This window comes from Myotis daubentonii, chromosome 13 (genome assembly GCF_963259705.1).
Source record: "Myotis daubentonii chromosome 13, mMyoDau2.1, whole genome shotgun sequence".
In the NCBI taxonomy this organism is placed as follows: domain Eukaryota; kingdom Metazoa; phylum Chordata; class Mammalia; order Chiroptera; family Vespertilionidae; genus Myotis; species Myotis daubentonii.
This window is the reverse complement of record NC_081852.1, coordinates 54673572-54691763: the sequence shown is the minus strand read 5'-3', so window position 1 is coordinate 54691763 and position 18192 is coordinate 54673572. Positions and strand designations below refer to the sequence as shown.

Genomic DNA, 18192 nt, shown 5'->3' with positions numbered 1-18192 from the left:
GGAGCCCTCGGGCCACCGCCGAGGCTGGCCGTTCGGAACGCCAGATTCGACAGGAAAAGGCCTCGGGTAGCGTTCTAGAAGCTGGAAGAGAACCATTCCCCCCACCTTTCGCCTTTAAAACAGAAAATAAAATTCAGTGAGTCCGCAGGACTATACAAGGGCACATACTTTTTTCCCCCATTCTTTTTGCAGTCCGGCTCTTACACCGGAACCAGCCGATTCGACACGGCCCTGACGGCGGGAAGCAGTCCCGCCAAGACTGGAAAGGTAAAGGAGGAGGGATATATATCCTCAGGCTTTTAAAAGTTGGGGGTGACTGTTCATGGCTTTCGCTTGTACACAAATGCAGTCATTTGTCGCCCTGCCGTGCTGAAAGTGCGGGCGCGAATGGATTGCCAGCAGAGGAGGGTTAGGAGGGGAAGGGGGGCGCTCGGGGAGCGGACGTAGCTGTTCCCCGGGGTGGCAGGTGGGCTGCGGCGAGCATCCCCGGGGGCCCGACTTCCGTCTTCAGAAGGGCAGGGCTGTGATTGCTTTTATGGGGCGGGCTGTGCTGGCAGCTCATTCGCTCTCGGCCCGGGAGTGGGGAAGCCCCTGCTCTCTGGCCTTGTAGCCTCCCGCGTGCCCAGGGAAGGTAGAGCCCGCGGGAGGCCATGGGCAGGTGAACCTTGTTCTGAGGCTGGTGGAGAGAGGTCTTGCCGCCTCCAGGGCGGACCACCCCTGTGGTCTGGAGTTAGGAGGGTGGCCTCCGTGCAGGCAGGCACGACTTCACGTGTTTGGATGTTTGTTTATCGTGCAGACTTTGTTCATTGCCGCCGGAGGAAGACGGTGGACTGACCCAGGAAGCTGGAGTTGTTGAATATCCAGGCGTCATGGACGAGGGCAATTACGTTTACTGGGAACCACACACTGCTTTGATTATGGGGTGACTCGTCTTAATGAGCAAACTGAGGTAGCCATTGAGTGTTTGCAACACCTGCCAAACCAATTGCGCAGGGACTGTCGGTGGATTTGAGAATTATTTGGACAGTTGTCCAGTGGAAAGAGAACTGATAGCAGCTTTATAACGCTTTTGCAAAGCTTGTTCGAAGACTCCCATTAATGCTTACTTTTCAAAGTATTACTGATTCTTATTTTTATGAATCAAGCCCTGGAAAAGGCCCAGTGTCTGAATGAAATAGTAGCCACACAAAAAAATAGAAAACTTCTCAGATGCTACCCCTGTGGTAGTTTCTCTTAATTTTATTGTAGTAGGTGGTCTCAGGTATAAGGTTTATAGTTTGCCAATATACTCATTACCAGACCTTTAGATTCCCATCAAGTTAGTCAGTGTTTTAGGTTGTTTTTATTTTCCCCAGTAAAATAATTTCATTGGAAAATTTTTGTAACAACAAATAGACTCTCCGTGTACTTAAGATTAGTGCTTCTTTAATGATAAAAATTATTTTGCCATGTTAGAAGACACTTTTTCGGAAGAAGACATCTGGGAATACAAATCCAAAAGGAAACCAAAACCAGTACATGCAAATAATTGCCCTGAGAATATTCCAAAATCTGTAGGAAAAGCAACAGATGGCAAATACCGGTCAAAGCGTAACAGAAATAAAAGAAAAACTGTGGAAGCTAAAGAGAAGGCAGAGGACCCTGAGGTGTGCCTTGGAGTAACAGGTAGTCAGACTTCTACAGCTTCTAGTCAGGATTCGAGTTGTGGAGATGGTACCCAGCAATCCCAAGGCAAGACCACACCAGGAAAGCACTGCAGGGCTCACAAAACCAAACAGGTGTCTCCAAAGATCCGTCCAGTGTACGATGGATACTGCCCAAACTGCCAGATGCCTTTTTCCGCGTTACTAGGTCAAACACCTCGATGGCATGTCTTTGAGTGTTTGGATTCTCCGCCACTCTCCCAAACAGGTAAGAGTACAGTAAAAGATAGCGGTCTTTAAATGGACCTGCGGGAGGCCAGACATACCAGTCCAGTCAAGCAAGGGAAGCAATAAACTGAGAGAGGAGACACTCTAACCCTAGAAGCAAACAAGATAAAAGCATGTGTACTCTTCCTGAGAAGGTAAAAATACAACAGCCAACGGTATAACTGTAAAGAATTGCAAACTTGAAAACAGTCCAAATGAATTTTATTTTATAGACTAGAGGCCCGGTGCACAAAAATTTGTGCACTCGGGGGGGAGGAGGGCTCCCTCAGCCAGGCCTGTGCCCTCTCGCAGTCTGGGACCCCTCAGGAGATAACGACCTGCTGGCTTAGGCCTGCTCCCGGGTGGCAGAGGGCAGGCCCAATCCCTAGGTGCAGCCCCTGGTCGGGCTCAGAGCAGGGCCGATCGGGGAGTTGGGGCGCCGTCCCCTGTCACACTCAAGGCAGGGTCGATGGGGAGGTTGTGGAGCAACCCCCGTCACACACAGAGCAGGGCCAATCAGGGGGTTGGGGCGCTGCCCCCTGTCACACACAGAGCAGGGCGGATCAGGGGGTTGGGGCGCCGCCACTCTCACACTCAGGGCAGGGCTGATGGGGAGGTTATGGCTCTACCCAGTCACACACAGAGCAGGGCCCGTGGGGGGGGAGCTCCCCCCTATCAGGCACAGAGCAGGGCTGATCAGGGGGTTGGGGCCCCGCCCCCTGTCACACACAGAGCCGCAGGGCGATCAGGGGGTTTGGGTGCTGCCCCCTGTCATGCTGATCCCGGTGCCGGGAGGCCTCACGGCTCCGCTGATCCTGGTGCCGGGAGGCATATTACCCTTTTACTATATAGGATAGAGGCCTGGTGCACGGGTGGGGCCGGCTGGTTTGCCCTGAAGGGTGTCCTGGATCAGGGTGGGGTCCCCACTGGGGTGCCTGGCCAGTCTGGGTGAGGGGCTGAGGGCTGTTTTCAGGCTGGGGGTGACTGAACTCCCAAACGCTCCTTTTTTCCTTTTTTTTTTTTTTTTTTTATTCTGGGCCAGCTTTAGCTTGAGGCTTGGCTCCAGCTCTTAGGCCTCCAGCTGAAAGGAGGTTTCTGGCCTTTGCTTACAATGTTGCCAATCTGCTGGCTGAAGTTGGGCGTATTTGTTACAATGTTTCTTAAACTGCCAGCTCAGAGGCCGGCCACAGCCGGCAACGTTGGTTTCCTCCGTCACTGAGGCAACCAAGCCTCATGTTAGTTTCAAGCTGCCTGGCTGCCAGCCGCCATCTTGGCTGACAGTTAATTTGCATATCTCGCTGATTAGCCAATGAAAAGGGTATCGGTCGTACGCCAATTACCATGTTTCTCTTTTATTAGATAGGAAGTCCTTAAACATCTCAACTATTTTTCATAAATGCTAATTGAGCACATATGCTAGATACTTTCATTTGCTTCATGTGACTCACAACAACTGCACAGGTAGGTGGTATTGACATTTCCTAGATGAGAGTTCTTAAAAGTTAAACAACTTGTCCATTTTGTTATCTTTTTATGAAGCAGAGTTTTAGAGACTTATGACTATAACCCACTCTTCTAACTGTGGTTATGTTGGCTGCATCATGCTAATGTTCAGGAAGAGGAACTGGGAAGGAGCCTCAGGTTATTAAGTTCTAATGATAAAAATGTGCCAATTGGTAATCAGTGTTTTCATCTTTTAAAATCTCTAATAAACGTCATGTTTAAAAGATAGAGTTTCAACTTGGAGCATATGGAAAATGGGTTTTGATGATTTGTGTATTTTAAAGTTATGTATGAGGTATACAGATTTTTAAATCTCAAAGAATTAAAATTCAGTAAAGTAAAAATAATACTCAGTATGGCTTTCATGATAAAAGTGATTCAAAAGCCATTTTCTTATTAACTTCTGTCATTTTAAAGTCCTGCATGAAGATGCAAAAGAACTCTTAAAATTCCCATTAGCCGTTCTTATAAAAGTAATAGCAACTGAAAGCCTCGCCAAATGCTAGTAATTTGCTTTTCAATGGCTTGAAATCCAGAAATGGAAGTTGGAGTCCCATGGTGAACACCTCAGGGTGAAATTTCTTGTAGATGAAACCACCTCAAAGATATTTATCTTTTTTTTTTTTTTCTGACTAAACTTTTGATAGTTTCAGGTGGACTCTTCTTGAATTGAACTCTATAACAAATACTTTTATGAGGCGGTTTTAAGTTAAGTTTTAAGCAAAGAAGTCTTCTAATTTAATGGAACACCCTTGGGGGCGGGGGGTCCCTATTTAATAAACCAGAAAATAAACATACAAGGGGATATGCCAAGATGGTTTACAGAATGTTACCCAATCACAATGGTATGGTGGGGAACGGTCTCCAGATCACATTAACCAGTGTATCAAATTGAATTTCTAATCTTAGAATCTAAATGGCCCAGGGTATGAACAGCTATAACTAATTAAGATTGTTATTACTAAATAATGGAAGCTAATTCGTTACTCCAATTGCCATACATCTGTGTTGTTCCATAAGAAAAATGGGAGTAGAACTCTGGTTCTGAGAGATATATCGGTCTTCTCTATTCTTTATTGCCTGAGCAACAGTGAGCTAGTGAAAGTGATGGTATCAGTTTGTGGCACCTGTTTAAGAAATATGTAATGTAAGGATGATGTGGATTTTAAAGGAGCTCATGTTTGTTTGATTTAAAAATAATAACTAGCACTTTGCAAAAACATACTGGGTTACTGTTATTTTATGCTGATCTTTTGATTTGTGTTAAGAGCTATTGTCAGTATGGGGCTGATGACTGCACTTATGTGTTGATTTATCCGTTGATACTGTCAAAATGTAGTCTGTGCCATGACACTGTAATACTTTTTTTCTTTATTACAATTTTCAGAGTGTCCTGATGGTCTTCTGTGTACCTCGACGATTCCTTCTCATTACAAGAGATACACTCACCTCCTGCTAGCGCAGAGCAGGGCTGGTCATAGTCCTCCTAGCAGTCCATCCCACGGGGTAGGCGGTAGTTTCAGTGAGACTAACTCGGCCTTTCTTTGTAGCCTTGAGGAAAGTTGGTCTCCGGATCAAAAACAAACTGAGAACTTCAAACATGTTTCCATTGATCCCTTGTTCGTGACACAGGGTCTGAAAAAATCTCAGTCTCCACCTGAAACCAAGAAAAAGATTTCCTCTTCAACAAATATCCAGACGTCCCAACGCGCTCCACAAGCTGCACAATGTGCTAACGATGACAAGCTGGTAGGAGCTGGTTTGCCTCTTGCCGGAAGACTAGACAGCCAGAACCACTCAGGACACACCAATTTGCTGTGGCCAGAAAATGACTTGAGCGACTGTGAAATCTCCTACTCTCCTCTTCAAAGTGATGAAGAAACTTACGATATAGATGAAAAGCTGGATGATTCACAACAGGAGCTGTTTTTTGCAGAAAGCTCTAAAGATGGCAGCCTAGAAGCAGATGACAGCAGCTGTACTCTGTTTAAAAGTGCCCACTGTCCCTTACTGAGGAGTCAGCAGGAGAGTGGCTCCGAAATGAATAGCTTCTTCACTCAAGAGAGATACAATGAAGAATTGTATACATACAGCACTCTGAATGATCCATCTCAACTTCTTTTCCCAAGTGAGGGTATTATTTTATGTCATGATCCGGCATATTCTGGTGATGGTTTCTTGCTGTTTCCACCTGCATTGGCAGGGGGACTTGCTTCTTCTAGTTGTCAAGCCACTACAGCAAAACCCGATGAGCCGAAAGTTCACGCCTCTCCATCAAATAAACAGAAACAGATAATTGAAGCATCAGCTGTTCACAATCACATTTCTCTTCCACTACTTAAGAGTAAAATGCCAAACCCTTTTGAAAGCCAGGCCCAAGGAGGCTGTCTTTCTTCCCATCCAACCCAAAGGAAAATCAGGGAATTGTCGAGTAAGAGCCTCAGTACTAAGAATAATGCTACCTCAGCATGTTCCTGCAGAAAGGCATTAGGTGGTATGCAAGACAGTCAGGTTACAGTGTTAAATACAGAGCCATTTTCGAGTACAGCGACTTCTGCTAAGTCTTTGAAAATGTTGCCATCTGGTTCTCAGTGCAGTGCAACCCAGACGTCTACGAAGGTAATGAAGCAAATGGATATAGGTGTGTATTTTGGTCTACCACCTAAAAGAAAAGAAGAGAAATCGGTGGGGGAAAGTGCATTCGAAGGCATGAACTCAAGTCCAGTGGTAAGTCCTAATAAAAAGAGGCCCAGGCAGTGCAAGAGGAAAGCAGAAAATTCTTTAAGTGATTCAGAATTGGACGCAAAGAATTTAAGTGAGAATTGGCAATCTGTGGAACCTTCTAGCAAGAGGGCACGGCATCAAAGAAAGAGACTTAAAAAGTCAGACTCGCTACAGGAAGGAACGCCTCAGTCGAGGTCAGATTACCTGATTAATAAGACCAAAGCTGGAGTCAATTTAAGTAAGGACGAAGTTTTCTTAACGTCACCTCGTGGCAGGCTGCAGAGAGGCAACAGGAAAAGCCCATACTCATCTCCTGCAGGAGAATTAAGAAAAAGGACGTGTCCATTCTATAAGAAAATCCCTGGTAAGTTGAAATATCAATGCCTGTTGTAGCTACAGAGAGGCACCTTTTTTGAATTTCATGTTCATTTTCCAATGTGTGTGTTTGCATGAAACAGGTTTTTTGTATGTGTTTCTTTTATTTTTTTATGCCACTTCACTGCCTTGTAACATAGATTTGTGTGTGTGTATGTATTTAACCTTTCTTACTCCATTCAGTAAAGTTTTATTCAGCATATTCTGTACACAAGATACTGTACTGATAGGTTGGTATTATATTTTTGACAAAAGACTAGTAAAGCTCAGCTTTATACAGAAGAAGGAAAAGCTCCCTATAAGAAAACTATAATAAAACACTGTCTCTAAGCATTTAAGAAAAATGAAAAGTACTAAATAACTTCAAAGACAGAAAATGTCACAGGTTATATAGGTCATTGTAAATGCCAAACATTTTTAAGCCATATCATAACTTAGTTTCTCAGTTTTTTCATAACTGTAATTTATCATGTCTTCATAGATGAGTTAGTAGAAAAATGTGTGTGAAAATGAATTTTGTTATTGAAGGAACTAATAACTCTTCTTGTGGAAAGAATACAAAAGAAAACTGCCCAAATACACTTGGTTTCAGGAAGATTTTTTGAAGTGCTTTATTGATGATTTAGAGCTATAATTTGTTCAAAATATTTATGTGGAAGACAGCATTTTTGTACCCATAGCACCAGTTTTGTTTTTAATGATTATTTTTATTGATCTTCTGTATTTTAAATGTCCATTATGTAACATGTTAATATGTCTTAATAGAATCATTTGCTTGTTTATTTGCGTATAATTGGGTATTTCATAAACCCACTTGGGTATTTCTTTCATGAACACATTTTAGAACAGCTCAACTTTTTTTTTTTTTCTTGTTTCCCTCCCTCCCTCCCTCTCTCTCACCCCCTCACAATAAAATTCAAATTCTGCTGATATATTATCTGTTATTATATTGTAGTAGCCCTTTGACAGGCCAAAAATCATTATAATAAGAAGGATTATTTGGGCCTTCAGTTATTTTTGCCCCCTTAGAAGCATATCACTATCACCCCCATTGAACATTCTTTTTTTTTTTTTTAAGAAGAAAGTTAGCATTCTCCTTTGGCTGTTTTGCAGAAATAAAGGAATTTAGGTGCCCCAATAAGAATTGGGAAAATATTCAAAGAAGTAATACTCAAAATAAAACAAAGAAGTAATTGATTTGTAGCTTAGTATTTTGATTTTTTTTTTTGGTATAATTATTCATTTTTTAAAAAAGCCTATGCTGGAGTATTTAGTGGAAACTTACAAGACTCATTTTCATCTCTAGTATCACCTTTTGCTGAATTAATTTACCATAAATTTTAAATTCAGTTCCAAAGCTGGGTTAGCAGTGAGATGTGAAGATGTTAGAGGGTTCAGTATTTGTAACCAAACTGGGTATCTTTTCCTCTGTTGGTGTTGCTCAGGCAGCTGTGCTGGTGTTTTCATTGCAGGAACTGGCTTTACAGTTGATGCCTTTCAGTATGGAGTGGTGGAAGGTTGCACAGCCTACTTTCTCACCCACTTTCATTCTGATCATTATGCTGGATTGTCTAAAAACTTCACATTCCCAGTTTATTGTAGTGAGGTAAGTTTTAGTGTTCTAAGTTATAAATTTGTAGAGTGCAGTGACTTTCTAAACAATTTGGTTAAAAGGGAATAATTAAAATTGTAAGATCTCTCATTCTACTAGACAACATGTGACAAAGCAGACTCCACGTTGAGATTCTAAAATCCAGTGCTCTATCAATAGTTATAAACATTTTTTATTTGGACATAATCGACAAACTACTTCACAATGTACTAAAAAAAATCTAAGTTTCATTTAGTTAACATTTATTGAGTAGAAGATAATTTAAGGACAGGGACCTAACTTTAGTGTACTTACAGCCTTAAGGGACACTTTCACAAATAATGCCAGGATGGGATCAGTATTTTAACAGAAAAGTGAACTGAGTGCCCAGAAGTATGGAGAAAGGAGTGCTTTATTCACTCTGTCCCAGGCTACGGGTAGAAAAGGTCCCATGATGAAAGAGCTAGCTTGAATGAATTATTGAAAGGTGAACATTTCATTGCCTGCTACTAAGGGCTTTGGCTGGAATTTTATTTAATCCTCACAACATTCTTGAGTTGTCCTCTTTTGATCAGTGAAATAACTGAGGCTTGCAGAGGTTGAGTGACATGCCCCAAGTCACAGAACAAGTGATAGCAGAGCCAGAATTTGAAGGCAGGTCTGTTCGATTCCAGAACCAGTCAGAAGAGAGGATTGCAGGTAGAGAGAGAGTGGAGTTGGTTATAAAAAGGCAGACACCTGAGAAATAGACCCATTCCAGGCACTTCAGTTATTTCAGAATGGCTAAACACAAGATAGGGAATAATGGGAGATAAAACTGCAGAAAGGGGCAGGGGCCAGATCATGAAGGGTTTTGTATGTCATGCCAGGGATGGCTTTTCACAGGTGAGACAGAGCCAGTGACACTGTGTAAGCAGACCTGTGACACATTCATTGTAGGAAGTTCTTAGGTGACAGTACTTAAGCAGAGCTGTGACACAGCCATCTTCTGGCATTCTGGAGGGTTTACATTGAATGTAAGTGGGAGAACAGGAGATTATTAAGATGCTTGGGTTCTAAATTAGATATGAAATAAAATACTTTAATATTTTACTGGAGCAGCAGTAAGCACATTCTGTTTTGCAGATAACTGGCAATTTGTTGAAGAGCAAGCTTCATGTGGAAGAACAGTATATCCATCCATTACCAATGGACACCGAATGTATGGTGAATGGCATCAAAGTTGTTTTGCTTGATGCCAATCAGTAAGTATTAAAAGTTACCTTAATAATAGCCTATTTTTTAAAAAAATTCAAAAGGAAGACGCATTGGCATGGTTACTTAAGAACTTTTTTATTGGAACTAAAAGGCTTGATATTTCTTAAAACTTAAGTTAAACATATTTCTCCTTTTAAAACAAATGATGCGTCCAATTACAGAATCAGAGAGTAAATGTAGAGATCCTCTAAATGTTATCTAACCCATTTCCCATCCAGTTTAAATTCCCGTGCTCGACATACGACTCCTTATTTCAAATATGTTAACATGTTGCTGCTGTTCTTTAAGAGAGAGTCTTTTGGCCCAGCCAGTGTGGCTCAGTGGTTGAGTATCAACCCATGAACCAGGAAGTCAGGGTTTGAACCAGTCAGGGCACATACCCGGGTTTTGGGCTCAATCCCCAGTAGGGGGCATGCAGGAGGCAGCCAATTGACAATTCTTTCTCATCATTGATGTTTTTCTCTCTCTCTCGCCCTCTCCTTCTCCCTTCCTCTCTCTGAAATAAATAAAAACATATTTTTAAAAAAGAGAGATAACCTTTGGCATTTTAAAAAATACCACATACAAATTAACAGCTTGTACTCCATTCAGCTACTAGAAGGATTTTTTTTTTCTCCCTTTAAGTAATTTTTCAGGCTTTTGATACTAAAGAATGAAGTTTTTTTGGGGGGGGGGGGAATGTTTCCCTCTCTTTTTAAAATCACTACTTACATTGGAAAAATGCAGCTATTGACTTGTCTTCTTTCTACTTTTCATAGAGTGTTAGCCTCATGTACCTTAGCAATCATGGATGCTTAGAGAATTTAAAATTAAGACTAAATCTAGGTCTCCTAAAATCGGGGCCAGTGCTCTTTCTTCAGATTGTCTTTAAGTTTTTGTCTGCTTCCTCTGCTGCTGATTCTTTCTTTTAATCACTAATTATAACAACTCAAGTTCTAATATTTTTTAGTCAAACTTACTGAGGTGTAACAACGTACATAAATAAAATGGATCTATTTTAAGTTTTTGCTGCCCGTGTTAAGACGATTTCTTTGAAATGTTTGTGTTCAGCTGCCCAGGGGCTGTCATGATCCTTTTCTTCCTTCCGAATGGTAACGTCGTGTTACACACCGGAGACTTCCGAGCGGATCCCACCATGGAACGTTCTCTGCTTATGCGCCTGAAAGTCCACACGCTCTACTTAGACACCACGTAAGCGAAGCTCTGCTTGTGTGCTTTCTTTTCCCACAGACAGCATTTGCCATGGAGATTGTGAATAATTTGAGCAGTTGCTTAGGTGGTCAAAACTATGGCATTTTATTTAGGACTGTTTATCAGAGGGATGCTGTTTAAGGACAAATTTGGGATTACGTGTCATAACTGACTACAGCTCAGTTATTTTTTATAATTTCCTTTTGAAAATATGGTGTATGTGAGAATCCTACTACTGAAACAGGGAAGAATAATTGGGGGCAAACGTTAGGAAAACACCATTTTAGGTTATCCTTTCAAAGTATCTGTAACTACAAATTATACCTTTGAAGAGAAAATTGAGACCAAAGTCCGATTCTCTTTCTGAGTATTTAGAATATGTGGGTTTGTTATATTCCTGTAATGCTGTATATATTTCTGTATCCCTGAGAAGACAACCATGTGAATATTAATGGTTTGATTTAAAACTACTTCATTAAGTTCATATTTCATTTCATCATTTTAATAATAATTATTTTTTACTGTAGCAGAATTCTTTAGTCCAAAGATAATCCCTATCTGTAGATGTTCTTTGCTAGTGATGGGGTTAAAAAAAGATATTGAGGTTTAATTTTAGAGCTAAAAAAGCTGGCTGGCTAGAAATAATCTTGAAGGGAAAAAGGCAATTTCTTTATTTTAAGGTGATAAAAGAAACATAATGAAAAAAGCATACTGAAAATGCCTAATCCCATCATAAATTATCAATAGCTGGTAACAAATATTGTACCCACAGGCAGTGAGATGACCTGCAGTGGTGTTAATATATGATACTGCTGTTGTATGTAATTTTGCTGCAGCTTATTTTCTTTTAAAGAAAGCATCCAATGTAATGCCATGGCTTTCCTGTTGCTCTTATTTTATAAGTACCATATTTCCATATTACAGATACTGCAGCCCAGAATACTGCTTTCCATCTCAGCAGGAGGTTATCCAGTTTGCCATCAACACTGCCTTTGAGGCTGTAACTCTAAACCCACGCACTCTTGTTGTCTGTGGCACTTATTCTATTGGAAAAGAGAAAGTCTTCCTAGGTGGGTGTCAGCTGTATCTAATTTACATTAATATATTATAAAGACCAGCTTCTTTTTGCAGAAAGCCCTTTCGGTCTCTTCTAGTGCTTGAAATTTATTTCCTGAAATGGTTCAATATTACCTTTGAGGCTGAAGAAAAATTGGACAGAGTCTGATTCATTTAAACTTTGAAAGGCTTAACTTAACGGAAACATTTGCTGTGTGGTTTTGGTAGCCTTTACAGCTACAGAGTGTTTACAGAGCAAATGCCCATGCTCCATTGGTATTTTAAGACACTTTAAAGATGTCTAGTATATAGTTGTGTCACTGCATGCCTTTGATGCTAACCATCAATTAATTACCTTAGAGAATAGTTGTAATTTTTGTTCCTAAATGATTTCTGGGTATGTCATTGTAGTTCATCTAAAGAGTACTGAATTGTTTTGCGAGGTACTTTCCATTTGTTCTTACCAATCGTCACATAAGGTCAAGCATTAAGATATGAAGTGATGAAGCCAGGGTTTTAGTTCTTCCAAACTTGGTTTCTTCCCTTCTTCTTTCTATACATATTTTGCAGTTTTTAAATACTATATTTTTAAAAATAAATTCTTTTGTTTTTCTCACAATTTATTCTACACAGTTAACCAAAAAAATTATTCAGCCTTTTTGAGATATTATGGCAAAAGCATGAATGTTTTGATTTATTTTTATTTGGTAAATTCTTATTTTAAAATTTGACTAAGTTGTAATATTTTTTACATAAACTGTAATTTTTCTATCTTTAATCTTTTTCTTTGCCTATAGCCATTGCTGATGTTATAGGTTCAAAAGTGGGCATGTCCCGAGAGAAATATAAAACCTTACAGTGCCTCAATATACCAGAAATTAATTCCCTCATCACTACAGACATGTGTGATACACTAGTTCACCTTCTTCCAATGATGCAAATTAATTTTAAGGTAAGTATCCAAGAGATAAGTTTTTTAGGCTGAACTAGAAAAGATAATCTGATAACTATAAACTAGAATTCCACTTACCTGCATTTAATGCAGTGGGATTCCATTACAATGAAGTCATCACCTATAGTAAATTTGCCCAGAAAATCTTTTAAGGGGAATGAATGTAAGATGTTTTTCATTTTGTGTGTGTGTAGCTCTATACTGTAATTCACATATGCACCAGGAGTGTAGGGACTAGAGGACTGGCATAAGGGAAGAAACATATGCAGAAAAGTATACAGCTATCTGGTCATTCAGACCTTCTGTTCATAAGATCACTTTCCGGTTCTTCCTGGGTGAGTGGTGAAATGAATGGAGAATTCTAAGGAGGTCTTACTTTTTTTTTCAGGCCTATTCTGTGTTAATATCAAGCCCTTAAAACATTGATATATGTTGAAAATTTACTTGAGAGGATTAAATAAAATAGTGGAAGTGCAACATAAGAGGAAGTCTGAGCTATAAGTTAAGATTCATACAATATGACCTCACTGTGACTTGGGGGGCTTGTCAGATTTATTCATATACTAAGATATTTTTCCATTTGGTAACATTTTGACACCTAGCAATGGAATACATCAAAGCTGTGTATTAAAAATGATTCAGAACATAATATAATACAAAAAGATGTATTTTCCTTTTTCTCTGTACTGTTCATGAAATAACTCTTATGGAGCTTTTTGAACTAATTTGGGATTACTGTCTCTGTCTTATAAATAGTAACACTTGTATTTTGTAAAGAAAATGAACACTTTAGGTCTTTTACTTGAGTAAGGAAATTCTAACTGGTATAACTATTCCTCTGTTCATAAGATTAAGGTAAAATGTTTATGGCCTGTTTTCATGAGTATATAATTAATAAGAAATGTTAGGGGTAACGATGTCAGAGTTTTGTCCATTGGAAACATTTTAAATTTGGGAGGCATCCAATTTGTGTGGAGGCTAATGATAGATGGTGATTAATTATAAAATGAACAGATATCTTGGAGAGGGTATAGTATTTTTAAATTATTTTACAGCTTTCTTTTCTACTTTGTTCCATTTGAACAAATTATCCATTTAGGAGGATGGTGGGGTGGAGGAATTGGAGTATTATGAAAAAGAAAGGACTAGAGTTTTTATAAGTGCCATATGCTGAAGAGAGGTCTTATAATGAAGAATGGCAATTAGAACACCTTTGGTGCCCTGTATAAGAACTGTTGTAGTGAAATGATATTGGAGGAAGCCAGATGGCTAAAGACCAAGGAATGAATGAGAAAGTATACAAATGACCAAATGAATGAGAAGATACACATATGGCCAATAAGCACATGAAAAGAGACTCAGCATTGTTAGCCATCAGGCAGCTGCAAATCAAAACCACAGCAGATACCACTTCACATTCACTAGAACAGCTCTAATAAAAAAGACACGCAATGCCAATTGTTGGTGAGGATTTAGAGAAATTAGAAATCGCATTCATTACTGGTGAGATTTTAAAAAGGTGCAGCTGCTATGGGAAACAGTTTAATAATTTCTTAAAAAGTTAAATGTAAGAAACATGATTTCTTAAAAATTTAAACATATCACCAAGCAATTCCAGTCTTAGGTATGTGCCCAAGAAAGTTGAAAACATGTCTACACACAAAAACTTCTAAGTATATGAGTATTCATAATGGCATTATTCATAATAGCCAAAATATATAAACAACTCAAATGTCCAACAAAGACCAATGTATAAACAAAATGTGATATATCCACGAAATAGGACTATTATTCGGCTATAGCCCTAGCTATAGGCTCAGGGGATAGAGCATCATCCTGTGGACCGAAAAGTCCTGGGTTCAATTCCAGTCAAGGACAGATGCCTGGGTTGCAAGCTCGATCCCCAGTAGGGGGCGTGCAGGAGGCAGCCAATCAATTATTCTCTCTCATCATTGATGTTTCTCTCTCTCCCTCTCCCTTCCTCTCTGAAATCAATAAAAATATATTTAAAAAAAAGTAATGAAGTACTAAATATGCTATGACTTAGCCTTGCGAATATTATGCTACATGAAAGAAGCAGACACAAAAGGCTACATTTCTTTTTTTTAATCCTTACCTGAGGATATTTTTCCATTGATTTTTTTTTAGGGAGAGTGCAAGAGAGAGGGAAAGACAGAGAGAAACATTGATGTGAGAGAAACATATCGATTGGTTGCCTCCTACACAAGCCCCAACCAGGGCCTAGGCTGGGGAGGAGCCTGCAACCAACGTATGTTCCCTTGACCGGAATCGAACCCAGGACCCTTTGGTCCATAGGCGATGATCTATCCACTGAACCTAACCAGCTAGGGCCAAAAGGCTATATTTTGTGTGACTCCATTTATATGGAATTTCCAGAACAGATAAATCTGTAGAGATAGCAGGTAGATTAGTAGTTGTCAGGGCTTGAAGAAGAGGGAATGAGGAATGGATGTTTCTTTTTGGGATGATGCAAATGTTCTGGATTTAGATAGTGGTCACGGTCATACAACTTTTTGAATATGCTAAAAACCACTGAACTGTAGTAGGATTTAGGTGTTTTTTGGGGGGGTAACTATCTGAATTATAGTTTTTAATATAATTATGTTTATATATATATATAATCATGTTTAATATATAAACATAAGTAATTATATGTTTAAATATAATTACTTATGTTTAAAACTGTCCCATCTTAACTTTTTTCAGACTGTACTTCAGCATGCTTAACTTGACATAAGGTGAAAATATATTTTTTCAGTTTTTTATTTATTTTGGAAGCAAGGCACTAGATCGGCGATTTTCAACCTTTTCAATTCATGGTACATGTAAACTAATTACTAAAGTTCTGCAGCATACCAAAAAAACATGTTTTTTGCCGATCTGATAATAAAACACAGGTATGATTCATTCACACCGGATGGCTATGGGGTTGACTGTTGTCATTTTTTATTTGACAGTCTCAGGAAAAAGAGGTTAATGCCCTTGACTAAATAGTTCAGGTATTGCATGTTTTAAAAATTCTTGTGGCACACCAGTTGAAAATCGCTACACTAAATTCTTGTGGCACACCAGTTGAAAATCACTGCACTAGGTTGTGGCAAGCTAAAATTTACCAAGTGAAAGCTTCCTGTGACTGTGCCATGTAACACCTTTCATCGTTGTTTCAGTGCACACAACCCATGTTCCTTGACCATTAGATCCATACCCTATTTTTATTTAACAGGGTTTACAGAGTCATTTGAAGAAGTATGATGGGAGATATGAACAGATTTTGGCTTTTCGACCTACAGGATGGACACATTCTAATAAGTTAACGAGTATAGCAGATGTCGTGCCCCAGACCAAAGGAAACATTTCAATATATGGTATACTTATTAAATGTTCTCACTTTTAATATTTGCAATTCCATGTTTTAGAATTAAAGATGCAAGAAAAACAGGCATGGCAATCTTTAACGATTCAAGAGTTTCACATTTCTCTGTGAACTCTAACCTGTATCTCTAATACATTATAAGCTGATGTGAAGGAGTATGACCATAGTAGGTAGACATTGCCTGACACAGATCATGTTGTTTGCGAGATCAGTGATATGTAGGGGGAAGTTTGGAACTACTTGAAATGGGGAGGGGGCACGGGTGTGTGCTGCAAGGTTAGATGGCGCTGTGACGCTGGGAACGGGAAGACAGTGGGTAGATGTGGTGGCAGCCAGAGTCCCAGAGTGGACTTGAATTTTTTCATCTCTTGGAGGAAGTTTACTGTTGTCCTCAGAAATGGACTAATTACAATAATAGCAGATGGAAACATTATTGGTATGTCGCTAGTCCAGTGACTGACTTTCAGCTTTAAAGACCCTACTTTACACAGAACATAACCCTTCCTCCCTGTTTCTATGGGACTTGATCTTCAGGGAAGAAGATGAAGGGAATTTTTAAAATTTAATTTGTTTTCTTATCAATTATTTTTTGTGTGTGCAAAGCTTGGGGACTGGAATCTGCTTTCTTACTCTGGAAACCAAATGTCTCCTGCTTGTTCTTCAAATTTTACTCATTCTTCTAGGATTTCTCTTGAAATTCATAGCTGAGCAGAGTGCTTAAGGAGAAGAATTATTTAAAAAGAAACCATAATTATAAATAAGAATCTATGGAAATGCATATTATTACCAACATAGGAAAGTTATATAATTTTTTAATGTTCAAAGTTTTTGTATCATTTTAATGTTTTCATCTGTATTTTTCCTAAAACGTACATTTTATTATCAGAAATAAAGCACCAGGGAGTTTTTGACAAAAACACTCTGGATCCTTTTATTTTCCTTTTACTATTTTGGGCTTGGATTTTTAAATTATTATTAATTTGATTTTTAGTAGGCAATCTTTTCTTTTGTGTTCTAGGAATTCCTTATAGTGAACACAGCAGTTACCTAGAAATGAAACGTTTTGTTCAGTGGCTCAAGCCCCAGAAAATCATACCTACCGTGAATGTTGGCTCCTGGAAATCTAGGCACACAATGGAGGAATATTTTAAAGAATGGAAATTGGAAGCTGGATATTGATGTTACCTCGAAGGACTCTGAATTAGTTAAGTAACTTAGGTGTAGCTTGTGAGTAGTTAAATCTTTAGTGATATGAAATACACTTTATGTGAAAAACCTCGCACAGGTCACTCATGTGGCTTATTTTCTTATTTACATTTGAATAACTTGGTGCTGAGTGCCGCTCATCCTCAGTGATCACTGAGGCTGGTCTCCCTGACACCCTGGATCCTTGCCCCTCCCAAGGGGCAGTTATGCTCTCCATCCAGCCTTCACAGAGGAAATAAAGGCCGAGTCTGGGACCACAAAGATTCATTATAATGGATAATTAGATTGAAAACATTATATATAAGTAATTATTTGTCTTTAAATTTATTTAATATGGGCCATATTTTATGAGATAAAACTTTTATATGATATGTATACTTAAATAAAAAATTAATCTTAAATTTGCTATCTAGTGTCTTGGTTTTTAGGATTTATAACTGCGCCTTTCATGCAATTTTATAAAGTTTCAATTAAAAAATTCAGCATTTTACTCTGAAGAAGATGTTTCAAAGAGCTTAGATAATCACCCAATAAAGGATGCTTGAATGATGTTTATCTCAAGATAGCAGATAACTGAAAGTTTAAGATTGCAGTGTATTTTTAAGTAAGATTATATAATTTATTTATGAATCTTGATCTCTCCAACACAGATTGAATAACTGATCCAAAATGGAAATTTTAGACCAACGCATGTGAAAAATGTATTTATGGGGTTTAAATACGATAATGGTCAGCATAATGAATATATGCATGTGTGCATATGTGTATTCTTCATCACCCCTAGCAGTGAAATTAGTTTTGGGAGTTCTTACTAAATGTTTTCATGGAAAAGTATTTTCAGTATTGATTTCAGTTACCAGAGGGATAGTATTCTCCATGAACTTTATTTTCATAAGCTTTGACTTTATAGAGGTAAGGGTTATAGGGATCACATTTAGGGGAGGAAAAGCTTTTAGGGGCACAGTGGTAATCAATCCAGTTTAATTATGTTCTCAGTTTATTTCAATTAAACATTTGAAATAGTTTAACTAGT

The 18192-nt window shown here is 38.9% G+C and overlaps 1 protein-coding gene across 2 annotated transcripts; it reads left to right on the top strand.

Moving 5' to 3' along the window:
- Positions 1-126: 126 nt before the first annotated feature.
- DCLRE1A (DNA cross-link repair 1A) lies at positions 127-17565 on the top strand. Of its 2 annotated transcripts, none has more exons than XM_059661474.1 (10): positions 127-267; positions 797-1911; positions 4801-6501; positions 7985-8118; positions 9229-9347; positions 10411-10551; positions 11476-11621; positions 12405-12559; positions 15804-15945; positions 16972-17565. In XM_059661474.1, exons 2-10 carry the CDS (start codon positions 1449-1451, stop codon positions 17130-17132), a joined length of 3162 nt encoding a protein of 1053 aa, XP_059517457.1. In that variant the 5' UTR covers positions 127-267; positions 797-1448; the 3' UTR covers positions 17133-17565. The 2 variants fall into 2 exon arrangements, with proteins under 2 accessions (XP_059517457.1, XP_059517459.1); XM_059661476.1 differs by lacking the exon at positions 127-267 and adding an exon at positions 446-466.
- Positions 17566-18192: the final 627 nt, after the last annotated feature.